The sequence below is a fragment of the Eptatretus burgeri genome, chromosome 4 (genome assembly GCF_056783735.1).
Source record: "Eptatretus burgeri isolate ZD-2024b chromosome 4, Ebu_testis_v1, whole genome shotgun sequence".
NCBI lineage: Eukaryota > Metazoa > Chordata > Myxini > Myxiniformes > Myxinidae > Eptatretus > Eptatretus burgeri.
The window spans coordinates 99,687,172-99,701,991 of record NC_140964.1 but is presented as its reverse complement, the minus strand read 5'-3'; the positions used below and the strand labels follow the sequence as shown (position 1 = coordinate 99,701,991).

The 14,820-nt window shown below is 46.7% G+C and overlaps 1 protein-coding gene across 8 annotated transcripts in view; it reads left to right on the top strand.

Moving 5' to 3' along the window:
- The first annotated feature begins 1,206 nt into the window (after positions 1–1,206).
- LOC147028745 (coronin-1B-like) overlaps positions 1,207–14,820 on the top strand; it is an 89,188-nt gene continuing 75,574 nt past the window's right edge. For 2 of the 8 annotated variants that reach the window (XM_085879420.1, XM_085879421.1), the window contains exons 1-2: positions 3,102–3,210; positions 10,212–10,407. In XM_085879420.1, the coding sequence (XP_085735546.1) occupies positions 10,213–10,407 (195 nt within the window). In that variant the 5' untranslated portion in view covers positions 3,102–3,210; position 10,212. The other 6 variants (XM_085879424.1, XM_085879427.1, XM_085879423.1 and 3 more) reach the window with 6 other exon arrangements.

Below are 14,820 nucleotides of genomic sequence, written 5' to 3'. Positions count from 1 at the left end.
TGAGAACGTGAGATTGTTTAGCATCATTAGTATAAAGATTTTGTTTGTTAAATCCATAAAATTCTTTTAAACTGGCTTTGATGACCATTACAGACTTGTACTGATACAAGCCGGTAGGCGGACATGGGTAGTCGCGATGGGGAATGACCTGAGGATTAAGCACAAGACAATTCATGATTCTAGCCTCAAGGGTTAATGCTGCAGATTGTTTTTTCGTTAAAATACCCCCACATTTAGAGGTTTTTCGGCCGTTGCTAGGCAACGGAGGGGTCCATAGCAACGGTTCTTTCTCACACATAACTAGGACATACCATGAACCGACCATACCAGTTTCATGTATATCTGACTCATAGTCTCTGAGATATAACGAATTTCGTTTTTTTTTATTGTTTTCGACCAGGGTTCATTCAACGTCTATCTTCTCTGACAGTTTTCATAGGATCCGGCTGGAAATTTTTGACAATATGGCTGAATGCACTGCCCACAGTCGCTCGTGGCCCGATTTTTGATTTTCGAAAAAATACATTTTTTATGATTTTTCAAAAATTTCAAAGTCCCGTTGCTCGGCAACAGTGGTGTCCATAGCAACGGTTCTCATTTCCACACAACTAGGTCATGGTATGAACCTACCAACCAAGTTTCATCGAAATCGCCATTGTATTAACGGAGCACTGGATCGAACAGAGGGACAGACAGACAAACATATCGACAGAAATACTGATAATAAGGGTAGAACCAATTTCAAAAAAAAATTTTTTGAAAAAATTTTTTTTCGACGAGATCGACTACCCAATACCTGACATAGGAAGTTGGTTAAACTTTCACTCAAACTTGGTTTCGTGTGGCACTGCAAGTCAAGAAGTAGTTTAACATGTTGCTAAAGCTTTATGGATGCTGACTGTTCATTTGACAACACTTTGACAATGTATGATCTTGCTCTTCATTAAGAAAGGAGGTGTATCAGAATATATTGTTGCGGGTCGGGTGAGAAGTCCACCAGGGGGGAAGCTATCTCGGGATCCCACCAGAGTCCCCCGAATTGCAGGCCGTCGCACACGGACAATTCCGTGACGCGGCGGGTCGCTTATCGACAGTGAACGCCAATAACTCAACCAAGTGACTGAGGGTCCTCCGTCGAGTTTATCCGGTTACCTAAGAATAACCACGTGATCTAATTACCGGGGGACACGCCCTCGGTACGCCTTGTCCGAACCGGATCACTTTACTGGATCAGATGCAGCCGAGCGGCACTGCCAAGGACGTACCGGCTAAGTTAGGATACGGACCATGCTGGACAAAAACGAGCTGGGAACATTTTCACGAAGGATTTATTAACAAGCAGGTGAGGAAAGATATGTGGCACAGCGAATGTTGTTTATTGTTGTCTGTGGCAGGAATAGGATGCACACACACACACACACACACACACACACACACACACACACACACACACACACACACACACACACACACACACACACACACACACACACACACACACACACACACACACACACACACACACACACACACACACACACACACACACACCATCCATTGATAGTGGATGGATTTGTACATTCTTTGCATCATCGGATTGGCTCTAACCTTGTTTTGGGGAACCCACTCGGCTTCCTGACTCCAATGATCATTGGGGGTGTTGAGGTGTCAGAGCAAAAACTTTTGGGGCATTTGGTTCCAGACTTACAGGTCCAGTTGGGGGCACTGCAGCAAACATAACACATGCAAAGAAACAGCCTTTGGCATGGGGCTGCGCACGGTAAACACACATGAGTTCCATCACAAGGCACTTCAATGCAGCTGGAAGGTCATGATGCCCATCAAGCCTGCGCAATGGATGCCAACCTATGGTTGTCCATATTGTCATCTTTTCAAATGCTGAGCGTCAACCAAGGAAGCAGCATGACGCGTATTTTTAGTCTTTGGCCGGTCAAATACCTGCCCAGCTATACAGGTGCACCGCATCGGCGACACAGTTTGTAAATGGTTCCTTCTTGCTCGTTATGCAGTCGCTCGAATAAGTTAATACGTTATTCTCAATCAGGGCTCCGTTTTAATAAGCATCGCATGCTAAAAATACTATTGGTACAATATAATAATATCAGCACATTCGTTAAAATACCTTTAACAACGGGATCTTGTTCATGTCCATCGCGCACGGCACGGCACGGGTCGATATCCACTGACAGAGCATGCCGTGAGCCGCATTCAGGACAATGAAGTGACTCGTTCAGGTTCATATAAATGGACAGTCAGTCTCAGTTCGGCCGGTGTAAGAACTCATCTTTACCCAATACTAGGAGAAAGGTACATTCTCTTACAGGTGGGAATCATCCCCCAACTCCCCCACTCCCCCAACTCTCCCACTCCCCAACTCCCCAACCTACCCCAACTCTCCCACTCCCCCAACTCTCCCACTCCCCCAACTCTCCCACTCCCCCAACTCCCCCACTCCCCAACTCCCCCACTCCCCCAACTCCCCCACTCCCCAACTCCCCCACTCCCCAACTCCCCACTCCCCAACTCCCCAACCTACCCCAACTCTCCCACTCCCCCAACTCTCCCACTCCCCCAACTCTCCCACTCCCCCAACTCCCCCACTCCCCCAACTCCCCCACTCCCCCAACTCCCCCACTCCCCAACTCCCCCACTCCCCAACTCCCCCACTCCCCAACTCCCCAACCTACCCCAACTCTCCCACTCCCCCAACTCCCCCAACTCCCCCAACTCCCCCACTCCCCCAACTCTCCCAACTCCCCCACTCCCCCACTCCCCTCACTCCCCCAACTCTCCCACTCCCTAACTCCCCCAACTCCCCCACTCCCCAACCCACCCCCCATCCTATTTTTATTCCGACTCGAGTAGACCGGCTTTGTCGTTCTGTGGTCCGAATTACGTGCTGGAAGAGAACTCCGAGAGGGCTTCGATCGAGACCCGTGCTGGAGATGCCCCACCCAACACCTCCAGCCCCTTTCTCCTCCGCCCCGTCATCCCCACCCCCTTCGCTCTCCACTTGTCGCGTCGTTGGACTTGGAAGGTTACGAGGACTCTTTGTCGCCCCTACTCCCCTTCCTTCCCAGTATTTGGACTTCCTTCCCTGGTCCGCTGTGCGGTTTGGAGATCAGAAGCGAACGCACGAGAGGGGCTGGGATCGCGCAACGCGCATCGCAACGGAGCTTCGAGAGACAGGTGCACGGGGGGGGGGGAGAAGGGGGTCTTGCTTGCCCTCCGTGTCTGTCTGTGCGGATCGTTATTGGAAATGTCTCATGAGTTTCGGTTCTCCCGGTAACTTTGTCTCGCTCTTCAGTACAGAGAGGGAATCGGTGCCGAAAAGTTCGTCACTCGCGCGAAAATGTAAGTTTAACTTCAAAGTCGCTGCGTCAGGTTTTGGGTCAAAGTTGTTAAAATTTTACTTTGCTGCGTTACTAATAAGGGTCTCTTCCAGGTTAAAAGATTTAACTCAAACAATGTACGAAGGTCATGTAACGGAGCACGTGCGTGCGGGGCCTTCGTGCGTAGCCGGTAAAGCGTGCGTGCGGGGCCTTCGTGCATAGCCGGTAAAGTGTACGTGCGGGGCCTTCGTGCATAGCCGGAAAAGTGTACGTGCGGGGCCATCATGCATAGCCGGTAAAGCGTGCGTGCGGGGCCATCGTGTATAGCCTGTAAAGTGTACGTGCGGGGCCATCGTGCGTAGCCGGCAAAGTGTACGTGCGGGGCCATCGTGCATAGCCGGTAAAGCGTGCGTGCGGGGCCATCGTGTATAGCCTGTAAAGTGTACGTGCGGGGCCATCGTGCATAGCCTGTAAAGTGTACGTGCGGGCCATCGTGCATAGCCGGTAAAGTGTGCATGCGAGGGGCATCGTGCGTATCCGGTAAAGCGTACGTGCGGGGCCATCGTGCATAGCCGGTAAAGTGTACGTGCGGGGCATCGTGCATAGCCGGTAAAGCGTACGTGCGGAGGCCATCGTGCGTACCCAGTATTGCAGCAAAGCGAGGGGGGCTCGTGTGTCGCCGTTAAAGCGTGGCAGGGGCCAGGGGGGGAGGGTCGGCGTAGCCGGTAAAACGTGCGTGGAGGGGGCTCGTACGTAGCCAGTAGAATGTGCGCGAGGGGTTCATGCGTAGCCACAAGAACGTGCGGGGGGGGGGTGGAGGAGGGGCTCATGCGTAGCCGCTAAAACGTGCTGGGGGGCTCGTGCATCGCCGGTAAAACATGTGTGGGGGGGGGACACATGCGTAGCCAGAACGTGCAAGTAGGGTGGGGGTGGGGTTGTGCTTAGCTGACAGAACGTGAGGGGGAGGGGCTCATGCGTAGCCACTAAAACGTGCGGGGGGGGGAGCTCTTACGTAGCCTGTAAAATGTGGGGTGGGGGGTCTTGCGTAGCCGGGAAACCGCGCATGGGGATGGGGGTCCTCGTGCGTAGCCACTAAAATGCGTGGTTTGGGGGGGGGGGTGGGGCTCTTACCTAGCCGGTAAAGTGCTTGTGGTAGTGGGGTGCTCATGCATAGCCGGCTATACACACGCGTGGAGGGACGGGGGGGCTCATTCATAGAGGGTAAACCTCGTGCTCGGGGGGCCTCCTGCGTAGCCAGTAAAGCCTTCGAGCGAGCTTCTTATGTATCCATTAAAGCACACGTGCGGGGGACGCTTTGTTTGGTATTTGTGCGGGTGGGCCTCGCACTTGGCCGGAAAAGCGGGGTGCGGGTGGGCCTCGCACTTGGCCGGAAAAGCGGGGTGCGGGTGGGCCTCGCACTTGGCCGGAAAAGCGGGGTGCGGTGGGTCTCGCACTTGGCCGGAAAAGCGGGGTGCGGTGGGCCTCGCACTTGGCCGGAAAAGCGGGGTGCGGGTGGGCCTCGCACTTGGCCGGAAAAGCGGGGTGCGGGCGGGCCTCATGCGTGGCCGTGAAGCGGGGTGCGGGCGGGCCTCGCGCGTGGCCGCGAAGCGGGGTGCGGGCGGGCCTCGCGCGTGGCCGCGAAGCGGGGTGCGGGCGGGCCTCGCGCGTGGCCGGCGAAGTGGGGTGCGGGTGGGCCTCGCCCGTGGCCGGCGAAGCGAGGTGCGGGCGGGCCTTGCCCGTGGCCGGCGAAGCGAGGTGCGGGCGGGCCTTGCTTATGGCCGGCGAAGCGGGGTGCGGGCAGGCCTCACGTGTGGTCGGCGAAGCGGGGTGCGGGCTGGCCTCGCGTGTGGTCGGCGAAGCGGGGTGCGGGCTGGCCTCGCGCGTGGCCGGCGAAGCGGGGTGCGGGCGGGCCTCGCCCGTGGCCGGCGAAGCGGGGTGCGGGCGGGCCTAGCCTATGGCCAGCGAAGCGGGGTGCGGGCAGGCCTCACGTGTGGTCGGCGAAGCACTCGTGTGTATCCAGTAAAGATATTGTCATGATCGACTGGCAATGGGCAGGCCTCACAGTCTACCTGCATGAGCCTCATGTTTGCTTGGATTGTGTGCGTCCGCCTTGTTTCGTGGCCTGACTTACTGGCTCAATTGTAAGCATCCTTGGATGCATAGTTGCCTCGTGCATCGCCTGGTTCACACTTGCAACTGATGTTTTTTGCCTGGCCTCGTTACCTGCACACGCTCTCAGACCTTGTGTTTGACTTCACTCACTTGCGTGCACTTTCGGGACTTGTGCGCGGCGTGGCTCATGCTGGCCTCGATCTTGCCCGACTCATTTTCAGGCCTTGTCATGGGCTGTCGAATGTGTGCACGTGCATGTGAGCCTTGTGCTTGGAATGAATCTTCCCCACCTGCACTGGCAAACCACACAGGTGTTCACCCAACCTGCATGTGCAATGGGAAACCACCCAGTGTATGTGTATCCAAGGTGAACCACCAACAAGTGAATGAACGGGCATGAAAAGAGGAGGTGGAGGAGAGAAAGAGACAGTAATCTGCAAGTAAGAGGATTTGGTTCGGTATGGTTCATGTGATCTTGTGGAAGGGAGAAAAGATGCTCGTGGGGGATATCATGAGATGTCGTTCCATTGAAAAACATGAGAAACAGGACAAATGATGGTGCAAACGGGAGACAGTAGGAACAAGTAAAGAAGACGTAAAATGTAATATCCCCCATTGTTTTAGTAATTTTGCGATACAGAGTTGAAGGGCTGGTCCATACTTATGTAGAACTAAAATGGCCACCAGGCTACCAATCAGTCAGCCAGATCGCAAAATAAAGTGAGATGCACGTGTACACCATCATGTACTGTGCTTATCCCAAGTTTGAACATATTCGGGCCTTGTATGTCTGAGAAAGAATGTGGACACGTTTAAGTAACAAAATGGCCGCCAGTCGGCCATCTTGGATCCAATCTCGAAAAAAAATAAATGAAATGCTTACGTAAGCCGGCGTTTGAACAATACCGGTAAATGCGTGTCCGAGAAATGGTTGAGGACGTGTTCAACATCGGGTTTTTTTTTTTTTACAACTAAAATGGCCGCCAGTCGGCCATCTTGGATCTGATGTGAAAATGAATTACGTGCATGCATATGTATACCATCATGATGTGTTGTCATTTTGCTGAGTACGAATAAACTTAGTCCATACATGTCCGGGATATGGTTGCGGACGCACACACGCACACAAACGAAAATCGAGACCAAATCCATAAGCCCCCCCCCACCCCGTTTCGGACTCAGTCCAACAGGGCTAAAAAAATGTGGCAGCACTGATGCAATGGTAAGTGATGTCGACACTGGATTGGAACCTGCATCATGTGTAGTATTTTTTTCTCATTTTTCACACTGCAAAGCAGCTTGTTCTTCATATATATATATATATATATATATATATATATATATATATATATATATATATATATATATATATATATATATATATATATATATATATATATATATATATATATATATATCAGGCGTTGACATTCGGTTGTAATCAATAGACAGAGGAAAAGAGCCCTGATCTTCAACGTGAAAAGGGAACTTCTGCAGATATATATATATATATATATATATATATATATATATATATATATATATATATATATATATATATATATATATATACATATATGTATATATATATATATATATATATATATATATATATATATATATATATATATATATATATATATATATACATATATGTATATATATATATATATATATATATATACATATATGTATATATATATATATATATATATATATATACATATATATATATATATATATATATATATATATATATATATATATATATGTATATATATACATATATGTATATATATACATATATATATATATATATATATATATATATATATATATATATATATATATATATATATATATATATATATATATATATATATATATATATACATATATATATATATACATATATATATATATATATATACATATATATATATATATATATATATATATATATATATATATATATATATATATATATATATATATACATATATATATATATATATATATATATATATACATATATATATATACATATATATATATATATATACATATATATATACATATATATCGTTTCAATATCGTTAACATATGACGGGACAAAAAGATTGATTTGTCAGGCTAGAAGGATGTTAAGTCATTAAATGGTTCAATAGTGTGCTTTACCTGAGATCCAGAAAAACTTACGATGTCCAGCGTTTTGTGGTAGGGTTGAGCTGTGCTTGCAGTCAAAGGTGGATCACAACCTCCCGTAAACAGAAACCACACAAAAAAAATTGTGAGTTAATATCCCCGTGTGTTTTTACTGTCCCAATACTTTTTGACAAATATGTTTTTATAATGCCTGGAGAAAATATATTTCTCGATGGATGAATAAATTGGCAGAGGGTAGAAAGCTAACGGATTGGCAGTGGGGCAACATTGGGGCAACAACAAGCAAGGGATTGAACAAACAGTAAAATAGGAAAGCAGGATGGTGGCAGGAAATAGTCATTTGCAGGTAAACTAGTTGGGCTTGGTTCAGTAAGATTATTCCCATTCTGATATACCATACTCTGTTACAGAGCATCAATGCCAAAGCAGTTTATTGGCAAGGGTTATATACCGAGTGGTTTGCCATTGCCTTCCTCGCAGTAGTTTGGGCAGGAATTTGTAACTTGTCCACAGTGCTGGCAATTGCTTGCCTACTCTTTGCGAAGGACAGCATGGGATCTTTACCGTCCACCAACTAATGCTGACTGACTGGACACCCAGTTTCACGTCCACCCGAGCGACGGCACACACGTCGATCGGGATGCCAGTTTATAGCCGAGTCGAGATTCGAGCCTAGACGAGACAGCTTAGAGGCAAGTCGGTGTACCTCCTTGGCCATCCTGCCAGCCCAGGTAACGTTAATGAGAGTATAAAAGTTTGCGGGTAACGATGGGGGTGACATTTGCATTGCTACCAATACAAGTGGTCCATTTTGAAAGCCAAACTCTGAAGAGGAAATGTCGAGTATCTTGTGGAGTGTTCTTTTTGTGACATATTATGGTTTCATGCTATTGTGCCAATAGATGTGTTACAACTCCAAAACATCTGATGAAGAGATAGTGAAACAAATTGATCAAAGTTCTCATTGTTCCACAACTTTTGGTGATATTTTGTCAGTACTATCTTTAATGTATTTAATCTACGGTGAAGCATGGTACAGAATCAATACACCTGTGGGTTAGCATCTTGGCCATTGGTGCCATCTATCTAAAAACAAACAATGGAACCCTGATTGCTGACAAGTCCAGGCAGATTCTGCTCCACATACCGTTCCCCGAGGAACATGAATCATCGGCATGAAGTTCCTCAAACCGGAATCGAAGCTTACACGGTGGAATTGTAGAGTCCAAAGAACGATGCGACCATAGCTCGGCCAAACGTAAAGTCGAGATATGAACATTATTGAGGCTTTTGTGGAAGCTAAGATGCCTGAGCAATTTTGGATACAGAACATTTGAAACAATATTTTACAATCATGGATTGATAAATTACAGCACTTTGGAAACTCCCTCTTCTGTGTTGAGTAAAGTTTTTCACTTGGAAAAATATTCGAATTTCATCCAGATATTAAGGTGGCTGGCTTGGGACCTAAGGGTCCTGAAATCAGCCCCTGTCTGCCATTGAATTAACACGAGGTGGGATTGACTCGGCCTGTTATCCTTCTGAGGTCAGCAAAATGAGTACCAGCGTACTGGGGGTAATAACCATTCGGGGTAATCTGCGTCGGAGTGGCGACTCATCCAGGACTGTACTCTTGCCAATGAAACTGCCTCGGCGCCCCTATGTGCCTTTACGGCACGAAAGGAATGGTATTATTATATTAATACAAATAATTCCCTATTATTTTGTGTTTTCTATAATTTATGGCACGAGTATTAAAATTGTGAGCAATTCGTCATCGTTTGTGACTTGTGGAAGTAATGCTTACGTTTAGTTCCATAATAAAATTCTAAATCTGCAAGTCTATTTATATGATCGGTATTCGTGATGCTCACAGAAGTAACTTGGTAAGGACATGGTGTTTGTTTCTGAATAAACAAAGGCCTTGGACAAGCCTGATATGCCACTCCCAGCCAGTTCCTAGTCCTGAGAACAAAATGTGAAGAAAGCAGTTTGTTCAGTTCAGCCGAGATGCTAGACGCAGTTAAACTTCCAGGCCATCTTTCTTCATTCGTCTCCTATTCACTCCTTCACCCATTGCCCTCTCCTGATATGCACCCCTTCATAAACCCGTGCCCCTCTCGTGGCTCCCCTTACATGGCCATGCCGGTGTCGTTCCGGTGCCAAGTGTAGTTGGCGTTGCCACCCAAAGTGCACTGTCTGCTGTGCAGCCAGGTGGCTGGTCGCCGGGTGAGCCATCCCTGCCTTGGTGCATTTGATTGCTGACACCACCACACTGGCAATTCTTAAAGCATTGCTTTCCTTTAAAACCCATGTCATCTACGCCAACCTCGTGTCGTCATGCCTCATTGCTTTATCACTAGTAGAAACTTGTGCACAAAAATCAAGGCCAACATTAGCTCTACTGTAGATATCTGCCTTTCTTATAACTATCTTGTTTGATTTGATTCCTTTAGTTTTGGTAAAAGATTGTTGAGAGAGTAGAAACTGATAACTTTTGAACGACTGTTTGTGTTTGTACAAGCAACTCTAAAAAACAAAAATTGTCTTTCTCTTTCTGACTGCTGTGTCTGAGTCCAGGATGCGGAAGGTAGTGCGTTACAGTAAGTACCGGCACGTGTACGGCCAAGCTGTCAAGAGTGACCAGTGCTACGATGACATAAGAGTCTCGCGCACCACCTGGGATTCGACTTTCAGCTCCGTGAATCCAAAATTCCTCGCTATCATCGTTGAGGCGAGTGGTGGAGGAGCTTTTATCGTGCTCCCGCTTAGCCGAGTAAGTGAGGTCGACGAGACTGATTTCACTTGCCGGTGAAATGTTTGACTTTTTAAATTTTTTTTATTTCAATGATGATTCATAATGATTATTCAATCAAGATGTTAAATGGTTTCGTGACCCCACCCACCCTCTCCCCACCGAATAAGAAAAGATCTTGCTCAAACATGAATTGTTGTGCTCTGCGCTCGATAGTGTTGATAGTTTCTGTTTTGTATTGTCTGCCACGGCATACTTGTATCGTTCCTTTGTCACTGTCACATGGTTTAAGGGAGCGGAAGGTGACGGGGTTTAAGTTGAAGGGAGGAACACTTTTCCATTGTCCATACTTTCTGACATCCAACTTCTTTGAGGCCCTTTTCGTCAGTTATTCGACCACCCCGAGGCACGGATGAAGATGAAGGTATCCAAACGAATCTCGCAATTCATTCGACAGTTTACTATGTGAGGATGGAAGTTCTCATTTAAAGTCTGGATTGTGCTGTTTACAGGCCAGGCCCCTCGAGGAATGCCCTTTAGTATGAAGGGGAAGGAAGACGTTTGGCGGAGTTGATGTCATGGCTTTGGTAGCACTGTCACCCTGTGAAACGTTCAATAGGAGGAACCGATTGTGCTCTGACAGTACCTGGAATTGCAGTTATGTAATTGCTTCTGATCGTCACCGTTTCCTTAAAAGAGGACAAGATTTATGCCTTTTCTTACAACTACCATTTCCTTGTCGGTATCACATAAAAGTTGCACTTGTGTACCTAGTCTAAGTTGGTGATTGTGACATAACTTGGCTATAATTCCACGTTGAGGTGAAAATGACTGCCTATATGTAAATGTTAATCATCGGTAGGCTGTAATTTTCCACAGTTAACTGTTGACACAAAGCTGCAGGCCTCTAAGCCTCTAAGTTGACATGCTCACCTCCAAGCTGTCTAGCCAGAGTTTGAATCTCGACACGGCTTTAAACTGTCATTCCTTCCGGTGTTTCGCAGACAGGGTGACTCATCAATGTCATTCCCTTGGATGGACGTTAAATGGGAGTTCCCATCTTCCAGCATTCGTTGGTGGGCGTTAAGGATCCCACGGTGTCCCACGTGAACAGTATGCGAGTTATCAAGAGTAGTAGGCCAAGTAACTCCAAATTCCTGCACCAACTACTGGGAAGGCAATGGCAAGCCACCCAGTCTAGCCCTTGCCAAGAAACTGCTTCGGCAACACCGACGCTCGGATAGAGTACGGTACATCAGAATCGGAATTCTATTTTGCGAATCATTCCTGCCGCAACCCAGGCGTGAATGCCGAATTATGTCCCGCCATTGGTTCCCGTGACTGATGTCGTTGCTTTTGTGCTACCCGTCCCACTCGTGATGAGATGGTGCAGAAAGAGAGCCTCCTGTACTCTGTTGGAAAGTTATCCAGCACAATTTGATCTGAAATGCAATTTTCCTTTTTCGATAAAATATTCGGCACCGGGACAATGAGCGCAATGTGGTATCCTCACAGTGCACCCATCAGAAGGAATTTCACTTATCGAAGGAATTTAATGGGTCCACACCTTGTTCCGTTGTAGTATTGGATAGATGATGATGATTTTTTGAATTATTTTATCATTAACGGCATTTTGTGATTGTTCTAGAAGCTGTCCAAATGACGAACAGACCACTAGAGAAAAGGGACCCACATCATTAAGTGAAACTTGGAGGCATTTGGTGATGGTCGTATGCCCTAGTAGAACGTACATGAAATGTTAGGCCAAAATTTCAGGCTAATTTGTAGGATATTGTGTATTCGGGACAGGTTTTTGCTGCTCATAGTTATTACCTTGTGTTTTGTGCATGCTCATGTCAGGCCTGTGGGAGTTTATCTGCGCCTCGTATTGTGCACGGCGCCTCGTTTATTTCTGGAACATGTCCCATGCCCAGCACATGGTCAGCATAGCTGTATGAGCAATGGGTGGAGGGGTGGGGAGGAGAATGGGAGTGGGAGTGTGGGATGGGAAAGGTGGGTGGTGGTCGTTAGTGGTTGGTTGATGAGGCAGAGACAAAATAGAAAGGAAAATGACAGACAGACGCACACAGAGAGACAGACACACAGGGAGACAGGCAGATGGACACACAGAGACATACTTTTGTAACACCATCTCAAACTATATTCTGAAGGCGATTGTCCTGCTTTAAATATGCATGACTTTAATTGAATAGCTAATATTTTTCTGATTATATATCTTTGACTGGCGGCTTTCCGTTGGAGATTGTAACATGTCATGTACGTTCTGAAATAGAAATGGAGAGCCTTGGGTAAAGCCATGATGGGGGATAAGGTTTTTTTTGGGGGGGGGGGTGGGTGGCATTGGCTCGGTGCATGGGAGTAAATAGCCAACTTGAGTGGGAGGCAGAGGGAAGTAAAAGTGTGTGTATAGAGAAGGGAAAGCAAAGGATTTGGCAGGAATTTGGCCTGGAGGTGAAATCTTGACATGTTGGGTTAAGTGCATTTTATGAGGTTCATACCATTTGTGTTTGTACCAACAGTGTGGGACACGGAGAAAGCAGGTTTTGTGAATTTCTTTTGTAAAATCTAAATAAATACCTTTGTAAGTTGTTCATTCAGAATCATTGGATTTCCTTTCCCTAGTTTTCTTCGTTATTCGATTTTCTTCTGAGCTGTTATCTTGTTTTAGTTTATCAAGACACCTGCTTTTTTTGGCTTTCAGTGAACTTGTAATACAAGGAACCTCGACGCAGAAGAAGCTCATTTGGCCCGTTATGCCTGATGTTATGTATTTGGTATTCACCGATGTTTGAGGTTTATTTCCGAGGGGTTTCGTGGAGTACGTACACAGATTCTCCATACGTCACCCACAGGACATTCTATTTGACATATTGAGTTGGACGGTCACCTGTGTTCTCTATTTTGATGTGGAAGTGTTTTAGGCAACAGGTTTTTCGGTGTCGGCATCGAATGAAGGCTGAGGTATGATTGAATAACAGACTAAACAAGTGGATGTTGCATGGTGGTTTATCACATTACCATGTGCACTCGACGACGGAGCAGGTGTGCCTTATTTGCCTCAGAAATACCCAGAAAGCTTTGCTCTGAGAGAACAAACATTTGGTTCGAACTTTCACACTCTTTATACAACTACTAATCGGTCTATGCATAGGACAAGTTAAAGACTACGACGTCGAGGGGGGGGGGGAGGAGGGGGGGAGAGAGAGTCAGAGAGAGAGAGTCAGAGAGAGTCAGAGAGAGTCAGAGAGAGTCAGAGAGAGTCAGAGAGAGTCAGAGAGAGTCAGAGAGAGAGAGAGTCAGAGAGAGTCAGAGAGAGTCAGAGAGAGTCAGAGAGAGTCAGAGAGAGAGAGAGTCAGAGAGAGTCAGAGAGAGTCAGAGAGAGAGAGAGTCAGAGAGAGAGAGAGTCAGAGAGAGTCAGAGAGAGAGAGAGAGTCAGAGAGAGAGATAGAGAGATAGAGATAGAGAGATAGAGAGATAGAGAGATAGAGAGATAGAGAGATAGAGAGATAGAGATAGATAGTTCTGAACGTGGCAACATGGTAACGTGGAGATTAGCAACTCCAAAGGCAGCTGCCGGATCATCCACCGCTCTCCTCGGCTCAGAATCGCACAGCTGCAGCATTGTGGCAGTGGAAGCAAGAGGCAACGCTCGGTTCATTTTGCGCTGCCACAAGAAAAATCAATGCTCGAGTGCATGGTCGTCGCCTGGTCGTGCTGCACTATATTTAGGCATGGTTTTTCTGGAGTCATTGTTTTACAGCTGTGCCCACTCTCCTCTGGGGAAAAGCACAACGCCTCGGTTTCGACCGTACATTCCTGCATCAGTTGACATTGTATATGTGGAGGTTTTAAGATTCTTTTCCTCACGTCCCGCTCCTTTGCTGGGTGCGGCCTTGTGGGCGTAGCAGTGAGAGAACAATGGAGATCGTGGCATCATGCTTGCTGTCAGATCCAGAAACGCGTGACGTTTCTGGATTCCTGGAATTGTGATGACTTGTACCTTCTTGCAGGATTTCTTTGAAACGGTTCATCTGGTGTTTGATAAAATTCCACTCATTCACCACTCTTTAAAAGTGTGTGTGTGTGTGTCTCTCTGTGTGCCTTCCTCTCTCTCTCTCTGTCTCTGTGGATCTGTTCATTATGCACAGCCACCTCTTTAAAGACTCAAACTCCATACCCAGGGCACACATATAACTTTGTGCAGGAATTAGCATGGGCTAAGTGGCCATGGCTTTAGAGGCAGTTCTGAGGCCACAGTTACCAATAATATGGCAATTCTTGGCAAACATTAACCAGTTGATCTCAAAATTGAGAAGGCCAGTTTTTTACCCTTGGCAAAGGAGAGGGTATTGCATTTGGGTCCATTTGTTTGTCTGTCTATTTGTCTGTCTGTCTGCACAGAACGTTCGTGTT